A 16478-nucleotide genomic window follows, 5' to 3' on the forward strand; every position below is an offset into this window, starting at 1 on the left:
AGTACCAAGCTAGAACCAGGCCTTTGACACTTGGGTCTTTGAGGAAAACAAACCAGATCCAAACTCAGCCCGTCTGTGTCCAGACTTCTGAGAAAACAGGAGGGAAGTGAGAATATTCAAGTAGCTGAGTGTGCTGACTCACGTCTGTTAACCCAGCACTTGGGAGTGCTGTACCTGTGTGCGAAGAGAGAGACAGACAGAGATCATTCTCCTTAAAAAGGCAGAGAAGAAGTGTGCAGTGAGATATCCGCCCCGCCCACACCTGTTTGCTGACCACGCCCACTGGGGCGTGGGGACAGGTGTGGGTGTGGCTGATTGATAGAGTCTAGGTCTGGGTCCCAACCCGGACCACGCACTCACTCACTTCCGGGTCGGAGACGGAGAAGATCCGAGGACACCCCTGGCGAGCGGTCGTCTGTTTCTTGTGTAAGTGAATTCTCCCCGAATAAACCTCAGTCAGCCTGTGTTGTGTCCCAGAATCTTATGACCCGCATGTTAGCATCCTCAGAATGTCAGATGTTTGGTAAGAGCTCTCTGTAGCTTTATTCAGCCCAATCTCCCTCTCCTGAGGGTCTCCCTAATGTAAAATCTTTCTCTGAACTGTGGTTAATACAGTGTAAACGTTAAGAGTCGAGCTGGGAGATGTGGTAAGGCGGCCCTCACTTCTCAGGTCTCACCAGGTGGTCTGGCCCAGGCAGTGGCTGGCCTTTTCCCCATCGGCCCGGCTATTCTCCCTGTCTGGAGAGGAAGCCAGAAGCAAACCCAGCTGCAGGTCAAGAGTTTCCTCTTGGCTCCCAGTTCTCAAAACACTTCCTCCTCAAAGCAAAAGGCCTGTGCCCTTTGTTCTTCTGGCTGCAACGTGGGTTTTACAACACTTACACACGGGAGGTAGCGTGCCGAACCCTAATAATATGTACAGCTAGCTAATAACCGAACAAAACGATATAACTGTTAGTTCATTCTGGGCTGCAGCCTTCGTAGACTATTCTAGATGACCTGAAACAACTGTCATCTGTTCACTCTCCATCTTTAGGACGAATCTGTGTTGAGTAATGCTTACAATTATCCTTGGGAGAATCATCGTTATACTAGATGTGGTGGCAGGTGCCTGTAACCTGGACACTGAGGAGGCTGAGACAGCGGGGTTTCTGGGGAGTTCGAGGCCAGCCTGGGCTACAGAGTGAGACTCGGTCTCACAATAAAAAAAAGGAAAGAAAAAAGCAAGGAAGGGGAGGGGAGGGCAAGGATGAAACAAAGAAGCAAACGTACCCTAATTCATCACCCTCCTTGTTCTGTTTAGTTTGGGAGGCCATGGCAGACTAAGCTAACAAGACAGCGCTAGCCAATAAGAGGCCCTAGCCATCAGCCAACAGTTTTATAATTAACATAATGTCTCTGTGTATTTATTTGGGGCCAGAGTGGTTGTGGGACCTGACAAGAAAAAACTCCAGTTACAGGACTCGACCTTGTACACACGGGTGGCTCTCCTTTCTAGCATCAGTGCAAACCTGGCTTGATCGACTTGCTCTGGTCTACTGTTAGTCTGTAAGATGCTGACTGTGGAGCTCAGCGCCACCACAGGACATTCCATTTCCTCCTCTAAGTTGTATGCTAATAAGAGCCAGTTGCTTAAGACTAGATTGTCTCTTGTGTATCTTCATGTCATGCTTCACATTTTTAAAGGGGGGTGGGGTGGGATGCAAGCAAGAAAGCATATGCCCGTAATCCCTAGCATTTTTGATGCAGAGACAGAAGGATCAGGGGTTCAAAGCCAGTCTCAACTACCTAACAAGAACATCAACCTGGACTACAGACTCTGTAAAGAAGTGATCCGTTGTGGTGTGATGCAAAGGCCACGCTCCATGTCAGCAGCCACGTGTGGCCATAGGGACTTCACCTGGAGTGTGGCTATGATCTTAACTTTTGCCACAGAGAAGAATTTTAGGACAGGGAAAAAAAGCTGAGTCACTGAGAGATCTAAAAGGAAGTGTATATGTGTAGATCTTTGTGAAGCTGGGGAGTGGGGGGGGCAGGGGAAGAAGGAAGGGGAGAGCCCCAAGCACCTCCACAATAAATAGCTCGTGGGCCCGGAGAGGGGCTGAGGTGAGAGGCAAAGCTCGGCTTGTGCATTCGGCTCACCCAGAACATTGGTACAGCCTTGTTGGAAGTAATTTGTTTTTAGAGAAAACTGTGAAATGGTTGATGGCATGAGTTGTTGTTCAGTTTCAGCGGCAAGCGAGAAATGCCCACATGATAAAACCGAGAGGCCATGGGTGTTAGTGCTGCGAGCTCGGCTGACTAACTCTGGTTTGAATCGTGGCTGTTATGCAACAAGCCGTCTTCCCCTCGGTTTTACTCTTGCCAGATGTGCCTACGTTTCTCGACTCTGCGGGCACTCTGGGCTGAGTAACTCCTTTATCTGCTGATGTTCCCTAATTTTCCCCTTTTTATTTTGCCTCGCCCATTTTTGGTTTGTTCCCCCCCCCCTCCCAAATCAAATTCAAGCTGATTCATCTTCTAGGCTGTCTTGAGGAAATGCTTTAATGTATCAAGAGACTCTTGAAAACTACCCATCTCGAGGCACAGTGAGGTTATTTTGTAAGCCACGCCTGCAATAAGCCTGGGAGAGCAACAGAAGAGATGTCAGCACACATGTGGGTTCTAAAAAGTCAACCTAAAAAAAATCAGTCCTGGAGTATAGAAGCCAGAAAACTGTCAGGAGGGGCTGCCTGTGAGAACCCGGAACCCCAGGAGAGAAAGGTTCCGGGTAGGGAATAAGCCACATACCTCAGTGAACGGGTCCAAGGAGCGAAGCCTAAATAAAGCTCGCTCTTCTAAGACACAGCAGGGAACCAAAGTGGTTAGCAAGATATCTGAATAGAGTCATTCTCCTTTCCCAGCAAAGAAGGGAGCTCCACCGCTAGACCATCTCAGCTGGAGAGTGACGGGGAGGTGGTGTGAGTCACAAGACCCTGAGGAGGTGGTGTGAGTCACAAGACCCTGAGGAGGCAGCACCACATCATCTCACCTACATGGTCTCCTGCAGGGTCACATCAAAACAAACTCCCTCCAAGAAAAAGGCAGGCCGAAGACATCGCCATCCCCAAATGGTCTCTGTTACCACTTGAGACCATTACAAAGGAGCCCCTGAAGTCCTCATTGGCCTCACACATGGGAGAGCTGCCCCCCCAATCACAGCTGAAGCCCCCCATTTACCCAGTGGGATCTAAGCCACCATGGTTTGGTGCCATCTTGAAACCAGAACCACAGCTAGACTTTGTCCTGCTCTGGGGGCTGATATCCCTCGGTGGTTTTCTGTTCTGGAAACCCAGTTATTCCACTGTGTTCATATAGGCAACCAGAGGCTTCCAAACCCAGCTGCTCGGAGCTCAAGTCCAGCAGGAAGAAGGCGACCTCAGACTCTGCCAGTATGGCCTCCTACCCTTCAGCAGATGTGCAGAGAGAGGAAGCAGACACACAGCCAGCAGCCTGACGTGCCCATGTGTGTCTGTGGCCAGCCCAACAGCTAGTCAGAAGTCACCTCCTCCTACCCAATGAAACCATCACACACCTGACTGGACCGCAATGCCTACCGCACCCAAATGAGGCAGAACAGCCTGCAAAATGGGCAGCTTCCACCCTCTTTGGAGAGCTTGCTGCATAGCCAACCTTTACCTAGTCCAACCATCAGCCAGGTGACAGCCCAGCACCCTTACTGAGCCTACTGCTCAGCCATGCAGTCTACAGCACCCTGGCACACCCAAGCCCAGTCCAACAGTCAGTCAGATAATGGCCCCACCCACCACGGAGCCTGCCGTATAGCCAGTAGCTGATTGTACCACACAGGCACCTGTGCTGGTCCAACTGCCACACACTGGCCCAACCCCAGGAAAACCACACCAAACTACCACAGTGACAAATACAGAGAATACAACTGAGTTCATTCAGAACCAAAGCTGAGACCACTGTGTTCTGTACGGCCCAGAGAATAATCTGATAACTGTACTTTCAGTTTTGAGCAACTGAGATTATTATGTGGATGACAAGCCAAATCGAAAGAATAAATAACAACAGCCAAGTGTGCTGGCTCATGCCCTTAATTCCAGCTCTGGGGAGGCAATGGCAGGTGGCTCTCTATGAGTTCAAGGCCAGCCTGATCTACAAAGAGAGTTCCAGGCCAGCCTGGGCTCCATAGTGAGACCCTGTTACAAGGACATAAATAAATAAATATTTAAAACAAATGAGTAGAGAGCAAGAAAAAGCAAAGCATCATCAGATCCAGTGTTCAAAATACCTGGCAGGCTGGGCAGTGATGGCATACACCTTTAGTTCAAGCACTTGGGAGGCAAAGGCAGGTGGATCTCTGTGAGTTTGAGGCCAGAGAAATCTACAGAGTGATTTCCAGGACAGCCAGGGCTACAAGAGAAACCTCTTCTCAAAAAAATAAAACAAACAAACAAAAACAGCAGGACAATAATGTTAACATAGTGGGGTTTACAAGATATCCATCAGAGACCATCTGGGGGGCGATTAAGCAGCCAGCACCTCAGGCTCAACAGGGTATCTCTTCAGGTGAGGCTCCCAAGGGAAAGGGCAGCCAGCCACCAATAGCTACCAAATAGGACACCCCCAACGTCCAGCAAATTCTGGCTGGGAAACTGAGGCAGCTGTCTGGAGTTCTCGGTTGAGTTTGCTCTCCATAGCTGAACTTCTAGTCTTTCTCAAGGTGGGCATTTTGCATTATAGGACAAACAATAGTAACTGCTATTGGAAATGATTTACCTTTTAGCTGTTCCCAAAGGCATGTGGTTTTATAGGTTTGTTTTTGTTTTATCCACTTTCTTTGCTCACCATCAAGGAGGGCTGGGAGGGTTGGGCAGCCCCCTCCACACAAGGGGCCTTGAAGGACACTTGGACACAAACATGCTTCAGTCTGGAATGGTGGAGGGGGCAGCTCACAACCAAAGCCATCTCCTCAGTGAGCTCAAGGAGCACAGGACAAATTACCAACAGGATGCAAATTGCACATTGCTAGTGGACCCTGCCCAAGGAACCATATGCTCTAATTTGGTGTGTGTGTGTGTGTGTGTGTGTGTGTGTGTTGCTTTCATATGATTTTGTGGGGTGTGTGTATGCATGCACATATTGCTTTCCTATGATTGTGTGGAAGAGGCCAGAGCAAGATATCAATTGTACTGATGTAGGATGTCTTTCCATATGCTTCAAACATGTGTTGCTTTTATTGGTTGATGAATAAAGCTGTTTTGTCCAATGGCCATATAGAATAGAGCCAGGCAGGAAATCCAAACAAAGATACAGAGAAAGAAGGCAGGGTCAGGGAGACAGAATGTAGCTGTGACAGGGGCAAAATGCCAGAACACTGCGTGTAAGCCACAGCCACATACTGACACACAGATTCTAAAAAAAAAAAAAAAAAAAATTAATTTATAAGAGAGATAGCCAGGAATAAGCCTGAGCCATTAGCCAAATAACTATATTTAATATTAGCCTCTGAGTGATTATTTTATAAGTGGCTGCAGGGACCCATGATAAGCAAGAGAGAAACCCATCCCAGGGAACCATCAAAACAAAAACATTCAACTACAATGTACTGGCTAGTTTTATGTGCCAACTGGACACAAGCTACAGTCATCAGAGAGTAAGTATCCTCAATTGAGAAAAGGCCTCCATAGGATCCAGCTGCAAAGCATTTTCTTAATTAGTGATTGATGGGGGAGGCCCCAGCCTATGGTGGGTGGTGCCACCCCTGGGCAGGTGGTCCTGCATTCTATAAGAAAGCAGGTTGAGCAAGCCAGGAGAACAAAGCCAGTAAATAGCATCCTTTCATGGCCTCTGCATCAGCTCCTGCCTCCAGATTCCTGCCCTGCGTGAGCTCCTGTCCTGACTTCCTTCAGTGTCCTCCTTTGTCATCTTACTGTCTTGAGTCAAGGTCTTTTACTGACCTGGAAGCTCGCTGTCACAACACAGCTGGCTGGGCTAGTGAGCTCTTGGGATCTGCCTGTATCTGCTCTCCAGTGCTGGGGTTGCAGGCACACACAGCTATGCTTAGCTTTCTGTGTGGGTTCTGATTCAAACTCAGGTCCTCATGATGAGCCACTTGGGGTCCCATGAGAACTACTGTAGGGGAACCTAGTAGAGTCACTGTAGCTAGATAAACATTAGAATGAAACAGTTGTTCCTCACTGTATCCGGGGAACATTAGAATGCTACAGTTGTTTGCTGGAGGTACTTAGACCTTGAAGACATCATTGTAGAGAACAATGATTGTTTTCTATGATGTATAGGGTTTTTTTCTGAAGGAGTTTTTACATCCTTTACATGACTGATCACAAGCCTATCCCGGCACACCAGGAGTGTCTTGCATTACTGCAAACAGTACACAGTGAGTGCTGAAGTTGCAGAGGTGTGGTTTGTTTTTTCCTTCAGAAAACATACACATCAAAGGGCTGTGGAAAGAGGAACTTGTTTTACCCAAACAACTTTTGGGAAAGAATCAATAAATACAGACCGCCCTGCTGGGCTGTCTGGGGTGCAGTCCATGGGGGCTGGACCTCGCTGCTCCCACAGGCCTAACTTCATCCGGGAATGGCCCTCTCTCTTTGATCATCCCACACAACAGAGCACACCAACAAACTAACTTATTCCAAAGCCCCTTCAGTGACACAGGGACTTCTTAAAGGCCTCACACCACACTGAGGCTACAGTCTCCAACACATGAACTTTGGAGACACAAACCACATCCAAAGCCTAAGGACAGTGCCTAAAGCATCTCCACAAGAGTATAAGCCTTGCAGCTTTTCATGGAACTGTACACTGTATTCACCATATGTTTGGATATATCAAGTGTTTTGCTTGTTTGTTTGTTTTCTGAAAAAATGGTATGTCTGTTTCTGCTCAAAATGAAGAAAGTTAATATGACTAGGGAAAGAAGTTGTTCATGTGACAACCATTGGTTAGGTTACCTAATTAGGAAGAAAATTCTAAATATGTTACCAGCACTGATAAGAAGTGTGTGTGTGTGTGTGTGTGTGTGTGTGTGTGTGTGTGTGTGTGTGTGAGTGGTTTGCCTGCATGTGTATATGTGCACTATGTTTGTGTCTGGTGCATGAAGGTCAGAAGAGGGCACTGGATTCCCTGGAAACAGAATTACAGGTGGTGTCATGAGCTTCTATGTGGGTCCTGGGAACAGGACTCCAGCTCCCCCTCCCCCCAATGAGAAAGTTTTGCCAGTCTCCAAGTTACAATGTAACAACTTGTTACAAAACTGTATATGTCACATCAGAAGAGCATAAGAAAGGAAGAGGACTTGGAGAGTTACAGTTGCTAGGGCTACGGAGTAGCTCAGCCTGAAAAGGGCTTCCTGCACCAAGTATGAGGGGCTCAGCTTGGTCTCCAGAATTGACGCAAAAATAAATAAGTAAAGGTCGATCGAGGCAGGACTTGTTTGAAATCTCAGTGCTACAAAGTAGAGACAGGCAGAGTTCTCTAGCTTGCTGGATGGCCAGCCTAGACTACTTCAAAAGCCCTGAGCCAATGACAGACCCTGCCTCAAAAATAAGGCAGACACCACCTTCTGAGGAAAGGTACTTGAGATTGTCTTCTGGCCTCCAAACACACACACACACACACACACACACACACACACTTATGCACCCTCATGAGCACGCACACACCCTCGTGCACACATGCGCACATGTACACACACGATTGCTTAAGCTAGTGATAAAAAGATCAAAATTCTTTAATGTTTTTCACAGTATGTTCCTTGGTCCTGAAAGTCAGTGCCATGAGAAATGTGTAAGAAATGTTCTGTGTGACTCCATCTCAGAACTAGCAGCTTAAAGACCCTGGGGCTGGGTTTTTCAACATGTATAGGTGATTGTGGAGCACAATAATTTGGAGAACCACTGCCTTGTCCAATGCAGAAGTCCCTGAGCACAAACTTATGTCCTGACTCCGATGGAGTTACTGTGGCTTCAGTTTTGTGTAGAGACAGCGGATGTGAAACCATTGGCAGAATCGGTTAAGTCAGCTGGAGCGTGTTCATTCCACCTGGTCTTGCAGGTTTGTGGGCGGAGTCTTAGAGACAGACCCAGCCCATCCTAAATCTCTGGTGCTACCCAGATTCTGAGCAGGACAAAGCACTTGAGGGAAAAGGCAGGAGAGGAAATGTGGGGCTTCTCAGCGGCTTCCCTTCCTGGCCTTTTACAGGGGCAAAGTGGAGCTTTTTTGAAGGAAGTGCTGATGAGGACTGAGGACGCCACTTCTGGTCCATTCTACCGTTTATCTTCCGTTGACACTTCTCCCCTTCCACAAAACCTCCTGCAGGGTTTTCCCTGGGAGAAGGGACAGCGACAGAGGAGAGAGGGAATGACATGGGAAAGTAAGTCCTCCTGGAAGCCTGCTCCTGGACTTGGTAATTCATAATCCTGTGAAAAACATGGAGAAGATTGGGAGAGAATATGACTTGGTCGTTCTGGCCAACAGAAGGAACCAGGGTATTTCTCGTCCTCCATTCATTAGTCACTGCTTAAAAGATGGCCTAAGGTGACACCAGTTCCAAGAACTTCTGTTCTGCACCTAACAGGTCATTATAAACTATAGATCCACATACACGCAGACATAATGACTATGGAATAGGTCATGGGCAGCTCTCCAGTCACACGGATGCATTCAAGGGAGGATAACAACGTCTAATCCAGAACCTCAGATTGGAAAATTCAGACTCAGGCCTTGTTTAGCACAAAGTTTATTTTGGTTTATTCCAGAAGCAGCAAAGAAGTTCTGCAAATGTGATTAAAACAGGGATAGAAACAAGCGTGGGCTGTGACCCTCCACAGCCTTCATGACTCCGGTTCTCAATTCCATGGTCTCAGCCGTTGTACAAAGAGTCTGCTGTGGAGTGTCCATTGTTTTCTCCGCGCAGAAACGACTTGTTCTACAGCAGATAACACTACCACCCACACTTCCACTCAGTCCCAAACGCCAGGATGTCAAGTCATTGAGTGTCACAGTCAGTGTGTGACACATGCAGGGGAAGGAAGGCTCTCTGGGTGGACTTGCACAGCAGGCTTTCTGCTTATTCCCAGTTAGTCTGCTACACTGTCTACCCATTTACTTGGGCAGATTGTTTTTTTTCTAAGTTTGTTATTTGTAACTAACCTAATGCTCCTCAATACACAAGATTTCTGCAAATGAACTGAAAATAAAGATGATACTGTTAACAGCAGAACTAACCCGTTTACTGTTTCTTTGAGCACAATGGAAAAACAGTGAGAATCTGTTCAGACCTTCAAGTTAGGGAAAAAAAAAAAAAAAAGGCACAAAAAAGACTACCTGGGAAATGTATTGACCTTTTTCATTGACCTTCCATGCCCTCATGGTTACAATTAACCTTGACATATTTGACATATTAGCAGATCACAGTAGCAAGCCATCATATTAGGATGGCTTCTTCCTTAAAAACAAACATCTACAATTTTTTCCCAAAAGTATGTTGAGTCACTGATACTCATTCATTTAGTTCTTTACAAAATTTCACAACTGCTGACAATCTTTAGAGGTTGCTTTGTAAATTCTTAAAAGGAAAACCACGTGGCACTGGCTTTCCTGGCTTCCATGTGTTGTTAAACTAAGACAGGTTTCTTAGTTGGCAGTTATTAGAAAGTATTAAGAAATATGGCTGAAGACCTAAAAGGTCTTCCTTTCACAGCAACTACTCCACTGTTCTAAGCCCATGTACTGTGAAACACAGTGGTTCCCAACGTGTCCTTTTCAAGAGTGAAATGCCAAAGGAATCACAAAGGCAATATACTCAATGATAACTCTAATAATAAAGAGAAGGTTTTAGTGGCCAGATCTTGGCTTCTAAATCCTTCCAACAAAAAGCAAGCAGGAGCCCCTGGCGAAGTGGCTTACTTCCAGGCTGGGCAGGAACAGGAACAGGACAGGGTACAATGAAGCCCACGGCAGTGTCACACGATGATCAAGGGCTGGGGACGCAGTCATGAAAGCTCTGCCCGACCCAAAGAAAACGGAGGCTGCTGACATGTTCCTAAATCCTTCAGAGAAATGTTTCAGACCGTGTGAACTCGTGTTTCTCAAAAAACTCAACCCATTCCAACTAGGTTTTTTTTTAATTGAAAAAATTTACACAATATATTTTGGTTGTTTTCTCTTCCCCAAATCTTCCCAGATTCTTCCGACCTCCCTACCTACCCAACTCTGTTCTTTTTCTTTCTTTAACAATCAAAAAACAACAACAACAAAAAAAAAAAAACAATAACAGAAATCAAAACATACAAGCAAAAAAAAATGGCAAAAATAAAAAAGATGCCTGAGCAAAGTGAGACAAAAAAAAAAAAAAAAATCTACAAAAAATACCATTGAGCTTTGTGTTGAGCAACTAGCTCTGGGCCCAAGGCCTACTCTGAAGTGTGGTTAACATACCCAGTTGCAGATAGCCTCTTAGTTAGGGGTTATTGTCCTGTAGGTCTCAAACCCAGAACCTCCAAAATGCCTAGCAACATACCAAAACAGACTCTGGCCACCAGGTTCTCTCAGAATCCCTCGGTCCCTACCTGTTACTGGGTCCTCACAGCTGACGCACCCCGCCCCAACCCTAAATTTCTCCAACCCAGGGCTAAGCTGAGTTACCAGCTGCTCTTTCTTATGTAACTCAGCCATTTTGGCTGCACTGGCCCTTTTGGGGGGGGGGGGTTGGACTCTTGCCTCTTGGCCAATGCCCCTGGTTCCTTTCCTCTCTCCCCTCCTTGCTCTCCTCAAGTGGCTGCTCTGGGCTCTCCCAGATGTCTCTACCTCTATCTCTTGCCTGTTCTACCTCATATCCACTGTGTTCCCCCTTATTGTTTATAATAAATTCCTCAACCTCTTAGGAACATGTCCTCCTTTTATTTGTTATTATTATTATTATTCATTGTCTACTTCATGCTCTCGGCATTATGACTCCACGTGGCTTGACCACGTGCAGGCCTTATACTTGGTTGCACAGGCTGAGTTCACATGTCTATCAGTGTCTGGAAGATGCTATTGGTTGGAGTCATCTGTCACCTCCAACTCTTGCAATCTTTCTGCCTCCTCTTTGGCACAGCCTGGGGGGGGGGTTGGTGATGACATTCCATCTAGGACTGCATGTTCCGAAATCTCTCACTGTTTGCATTATCCAGCTGTTGCTCTTTGTGTTGGTTATTCCAAGTCAGTGGTTCTCAACCTTCCTAATGCTGCGGCCCTTTAATACAGTCTCTCATGTTGTGGTGACCCCCAACCATAAAATTATTTCATTACCACTTCATAACTGTAATTTTGCTGCTGGCATGAATCATAACGTAAATGTCTGTGTTTTCCCATGGTCTTAGGTGACCCCTGTGAAGGGGTCGTTTGTTCCAACTAGTTTGTAAGGACCCTTGGACAGTGAGAACTGGAAATTTTAAAGACAGCCTGAAGCATGTGTCACTGGGAAGGTTCTTCAGTGTGTATGATTTAGTAGCCATTACTAAAAATTTTCTTCCTTTCGGATCCATGGATCTTCCTACGGTTATTTCTCTAGCTATGACAACCGTTGTGAAAACCAGACAATGGCACTCAAACCTCAGATCACTGAATCATGGAGTAAAAGAAGCAAAACTCCAAGGTCGTTGACTCATGAAATTCAAAGTACTTAAGAACAAGCCCTAACAACCAGTTACTGAGATCATTGTTCATTTAAAATGCATGATTTCAAGGTAGACAGATTATACCAAAGACCTTACAAAGGAAATAGGTACAACCGCTTTACATTTTTAAAAAAGATCATCTTTGGCAGCCCAGGCTGGCGCGCCACGCCCATCCCATTGGAGGCACTGTGCTAACCAAATGCTGAGATTACAAGCTTGTGCCACTGTGCCTGCCTCAACTAGGTTTATTTTTGCCGCTACAGAGTGTTGTCATGGAAGCTTTGTGCCAACCAATGACCTACACATCCCAGCAGCTGACAACGTTCCTCATCCTCCTTTAAACTTCACTTGGTGTATTTCCACAGCGTAGTCCTAAAATATGTAGGTAAAATACACGTCTGCGGAGCACAAACCGGCCCCAAGCAGAAAGGGAAGCCCGGCGGAGGAAGGCGCGCAGGCGCACAGACAGCGTATTTGCGCTACGGGACAGTTAGAGGCAAGCCTTCCCGGAAGTGGGGTGGGCGTTGGCGGGTGGGCGGGGCGGGGCGGGGCGGGGCGGAGGAGAGTGACAGAGGGAGCTTGCACGGAGGGAGCGGAGAGGGGACGGACGGATTGGGCTCCAGGCGGAGGGCGTGGCGGGGGCGTGGCGGGGGCGTGGCGGGGGCGGGGTTCCTCGATGGGTTCCTCGATGGCTTCCCCGGAGGAAGGGTTTTGGCGCGTCATTTGAAATGATGGAGGTCTGCCGGGTTAGGCCTGGCCTCCCGAGACGATGCTCGCGCTCCTGGGCGCGGCGGCCCTGCTGCTGGTGGCCGGGGCGCCTCGGGTGCTGCTCGCAGCCGCAGGTGAGCCGAGGGGCCTGGGCGAGGGCCGGGCGGGCGGGCGCGGGTGGCCGGAGTCCCGCACGCTGACCGGGTCACGCTCGGGGCGGGTGACAGACAGCTGCAGGAAGGCGCCGGCCCCGCCCCACCGAGGAGTGCGGTAGAGTCGCAAAGGAAACTCACACACACAGTGCTGAGGTCTGTCCTAGGACAGGCAGTCTATATATACACAGAGAGTCACGAGGGGTCATCAGATCAATTCCCAATCTATAATAAGGAACTTAAAAATCCAGATACAAGTTCATTTCCCAGAAGGCACACAACTGTCTTGAAACAGGCCCGCCAAATCTGCTTTTGTCTTCATGGATCATTTATTCCTGTTTCCCTGAAATACTAATAACCACTCATAAAATTGAAGTGAAAACCCTGTTAAAAATTGACTATATGTCTCAATTAATCCAAGTAGTAACTTGGATCATATGTATCACGAAAGAAGGTAATCACGAAAATATTCATAGGACATCTCTAAGGAAATAAATTCTTTAGCTAACTATGTTGGTAGAAAATGTATTTGAAACTTCTATATAGTCAATAGCTCATTCAGTTTGTTTTGTTTGGTTTCCTCAATTAAAAGAGAAGAGATGGAGGACTGGTTAAAATTGCCTGGGTGTCAACATGTTACAGGGACCAAATGCGAATTCTCTTTACTGGACACAAATATTTATGTGAAAATAAAGTTTCGTGTAAGAGCTGAAGCAGACAGTAGTGCTTCTTCATGGGCTGAGATTGACCCGTTTATTCCATTTTGCAGAGGTAAGAGAGCTTGCTGGCTGCATTGTTGTTCTCTAGTGAATGTCCCCAGAATTCTCTGTGTGACCCATTCCCCTGCGTGGTGCTTCTGCCTTCCCCTAAGGCCGCGTTTTTCTGGTCTTCTGTATTGGTGGCTCTCCAAGTGTGGTCGCCAAGAGCCTTTAGGAGTCCCTTGAAGTCATGACTCTCCCTAGGAATCCAGAGACTTTATTCCTCCTTCATTTTGATTATCTGGAATTAACTAAAGCCCAAGAGGCTGGGTACACCTGTTTGTTCTTGATTAAATTGTTTGAGTGGGAAGATACTGAGACCAAAGCAGGAGCCACATTGGTATACATTGTTACTAAATCTCTGTACTCTACAAGAATACATTGTTACTAAGACTCCATAGTCTACAAGAATACATTGTTACTAAGTTTCTATACTCTACAAGAATACATTGTTACTAAGACTCCATAGTCTACAAGAATACATTGTTACTAAGTCTTTATACTCTGCAAGAATACATTGCTACTAAGTCTCCATACTCTACAAGAATACATTGTTACTAAGACTCCATACTCTACAAGAATACATTGTTACTAAGTCTCCATACTCTACAAGAATACATTGTTACTACATCTCCACACTCTATACGAATAAGTTTCTGTTTCCTACGCCTACTGTGTCCTGTAAGTCATGGTTTCCAACCTATGCTGAATTCCTGACCCCATGATGTATGTCCTCCCCTTTGCCTTGCTAAATTCCTGAACACCTGTCATGATTCCCTGTCCACATGACGAGTTCTTGCAATTATGCAGCCTTGAGCCCTTAATGCCCCATCTTCTGTCCAAGTGCTAACACCCAATGATCTCAACAGCTGTTTTCTAGCACCCGTAACCCTTCCCCCTAAAAGGGACCTCAAAAGCCCTCTGAAACCCTGATTTAGGGGGAGGCATTTGTCTGGCTAGTCCCGTGTACACTTCCGAATACAGCTTGCTTTCATCCGTCATAGAAATGATTTTTCTCAGATCTAACAAGATCCATCCTAAGTCCCTATCTCCCTGGTGGGAAAATCCACCTTTGATCTGGGTCACACCTTCAGGTGACAGCTATATAAGGACTCAGGAGAAGGAAGGTTTCTCTTTGTCTGCTTGCTCTCACTGACAAGTCCTTCACTGGCATTAGAACCTCCTCAGGGATTCTGGTATGTACTGAAGACCAGCTGAGACATCCTCAGACTTGCTGCTGGGAGACCGCCATTGTTGAACTAACTGGACCACAGCCTCTAAGCCACTCTAAGACTCCCATACATACATACATGTCTGTGTTCTATTAGTTCTGTTCACGAAGAGAACCCTGACTAATATGGATGTCATTTCCACATTATGTCTTTATCAATCTTTTCCAACTACCATTCCTCCTCAGGGTATTGCCGTGACCCGCCTATCGGGATTCATTGCATGAGTATATCAGTTGTCTAGACGATTCCATGAGCAAGTGTCATTGACTAGTTTATGAAATTACTTTTTGGGAAAACACTTCAAATACTGAAGTTAAAACACAGTGTCACTTTGCACCTTAGACTTATAACTGTGATGTGGGGGAGGGGAGCTTGGCTGAGGTTAGAAGGGGGAGCTTTTGAACCTTTATAATTTGTGTGTAGAACAAAGTGTACCTGTAGTTTTGTGTTTTGTGTGTTACATTTCTGGGGCACTAACCTCTAGACTGAAGTTTGCTGTTTTTATATTCTCTAATTTTTTTTATTACTACATTTACTTATTTATTATGTGTGCTGTTAAGTGTGTGGTGATCAGAGGACAGATTGTGGTTGTCAGTTCTGTCTCCACCATGAGGGCCCCAAAGGTTTGTCCTGGGTCATTTGGGCAAATGCTTTCCTCTGGGCAGTCTTGCCAAACCCCAGCTTGCATTTGAAACAGATTACTGATAGATCACTTGACACTGCCTGGAGTCATCTGAAAGGAAGTCCCGCTTGAGGGTTGTGTAGCTAGGATGGGCCTTTGGGTACATCTGTGGGGGTCTGTCTTTATTGTTAATAAGTGTCCGGGGGCCAAGTTCTCTCTACCACTTCATAGCCAGGTGGCCCAGGGCTATGTAGGAAAGCTAGCCTAGTGTAGGCCTGAGAACAGATCAGCAAGCAGTAACATTCTTCCATGGTTTCTGCCTCAAGTTCTTGCACTGACTTCCCGTAATGATGGCCTGAAACCTGGAAATGTAAGTCAAATAAACCCCTTTCTCCTAGCATATTTTACTGCAGTAACAGAATGAAACTGGAATGATTCCTGAGGCCATTCTTGCTAAATTAGAATGCTTATTCGCATGATTTCCAAGTAGTCACCTAAGCAAGATTTTTGTGCACTAGTGACATTAGGGCCAGGTAATTCCTTGAGGTGAAGCTGTCCTTGCCCCATGGGATTCTTAACACCATTTGGCTCTATTAAGTGTCAGTAGTACTCCCTCATAGTAGTGATGACCAAAAGTGTTTTCAGACATTGTCCTATGTCCTCAGGTAGCAGCGTTACAAAGCCAGTTCCTCCAGAGAGCATACATGGGCACTCTTTTGTTTGTTTGCTTGCTTGCTTTTTGAGAAAAAGTTTCTCTGTGTAGCCCTGGCTATCCTGGAACTCACTCTATATGCCAGGCTGGCCTCGAACTCCAGAGATCCACCTGCCTCTGCCTCCCAAGTGCTGGGATTACAGGAGTGCACCACTACTGCCTGGCTTCCATGGACACTCTTAAAGCCAAATTAAAGTCTACATTGCTGGTCAATGGCTACATGGGAAACTTGCTCACATCATGCAGCCCTGGCCCCACTGATCTTTGCTTTTTATCACAAAACACTCATCCTGCTTGACATACCTTCAGTTAGCCGGAACAGTTAGTGAGAAGCAAAACTACAGAAGCTAAGAAGCAAGGCTAGTGCATTTTGGGACTATACATGGTCTATTGCTGTAAGGAGACCGTGACCACAGCAACTCTTATAAAAGAAAACATTTAATTAGGGCTTGCTTACAGTTTCAGACATGGAGGGATAAGTTCTACATCTGATCCACAGGCAACAGAAAGGAAGAGAGAAAAAGGGACTGGGCCTGTCTTGGGCTTTTGAAACCTCAAAGCCTATCCCCAGTAACACAACTTCTGCAGCAGGACCACCTCC

General features: G+C 46.4%; 1 protein-coding gene across 2 annotated transcripts in view; it reads left to right on the top strand.

Moving 5' to 3' along the window:
- The first annotated feature begins 12446 nt into the window (after nt 1–12446).
- The window catches only part of Ifnar1 (interferon alpha and beta receptor subunit 1), a 38295-nt gene continuing 34263 nt past the window's right edge, over nt 12447–16478 (top strand). Inside the window, exon 1 of one of the 2 annotated variants that reach the window (XM_051191883.1) lies at nt 12447–12535. In XM_051191883.1, the coding sequence (XP_051047840.1) occupies nt 12463–12535 (73 nt within the window). In that variant the 5' untranslated portion in view covers nt 12447–12462. Of the gene's footprint in view, nt 12536–13135; nt 13325–16478 lie in introns of those variants that run through there. The other variant, XM_051191884.1, reaches the window with a different exon arrangement.

Source organism: Phodopus roborovskii, unplaced genomic scaffold (genome assembly GCF_943737965.1).
Source record: "Phodopus roborovskii unplaced genomic scaffold, PHOROB, whole genome shotgun sequence".
Lineage (NCBI taxonomy): Eukaryota > Metazoa > Chordata > Mammalia > Rodentia > Cricetidae > Phodopus > Phodopus roborovskii.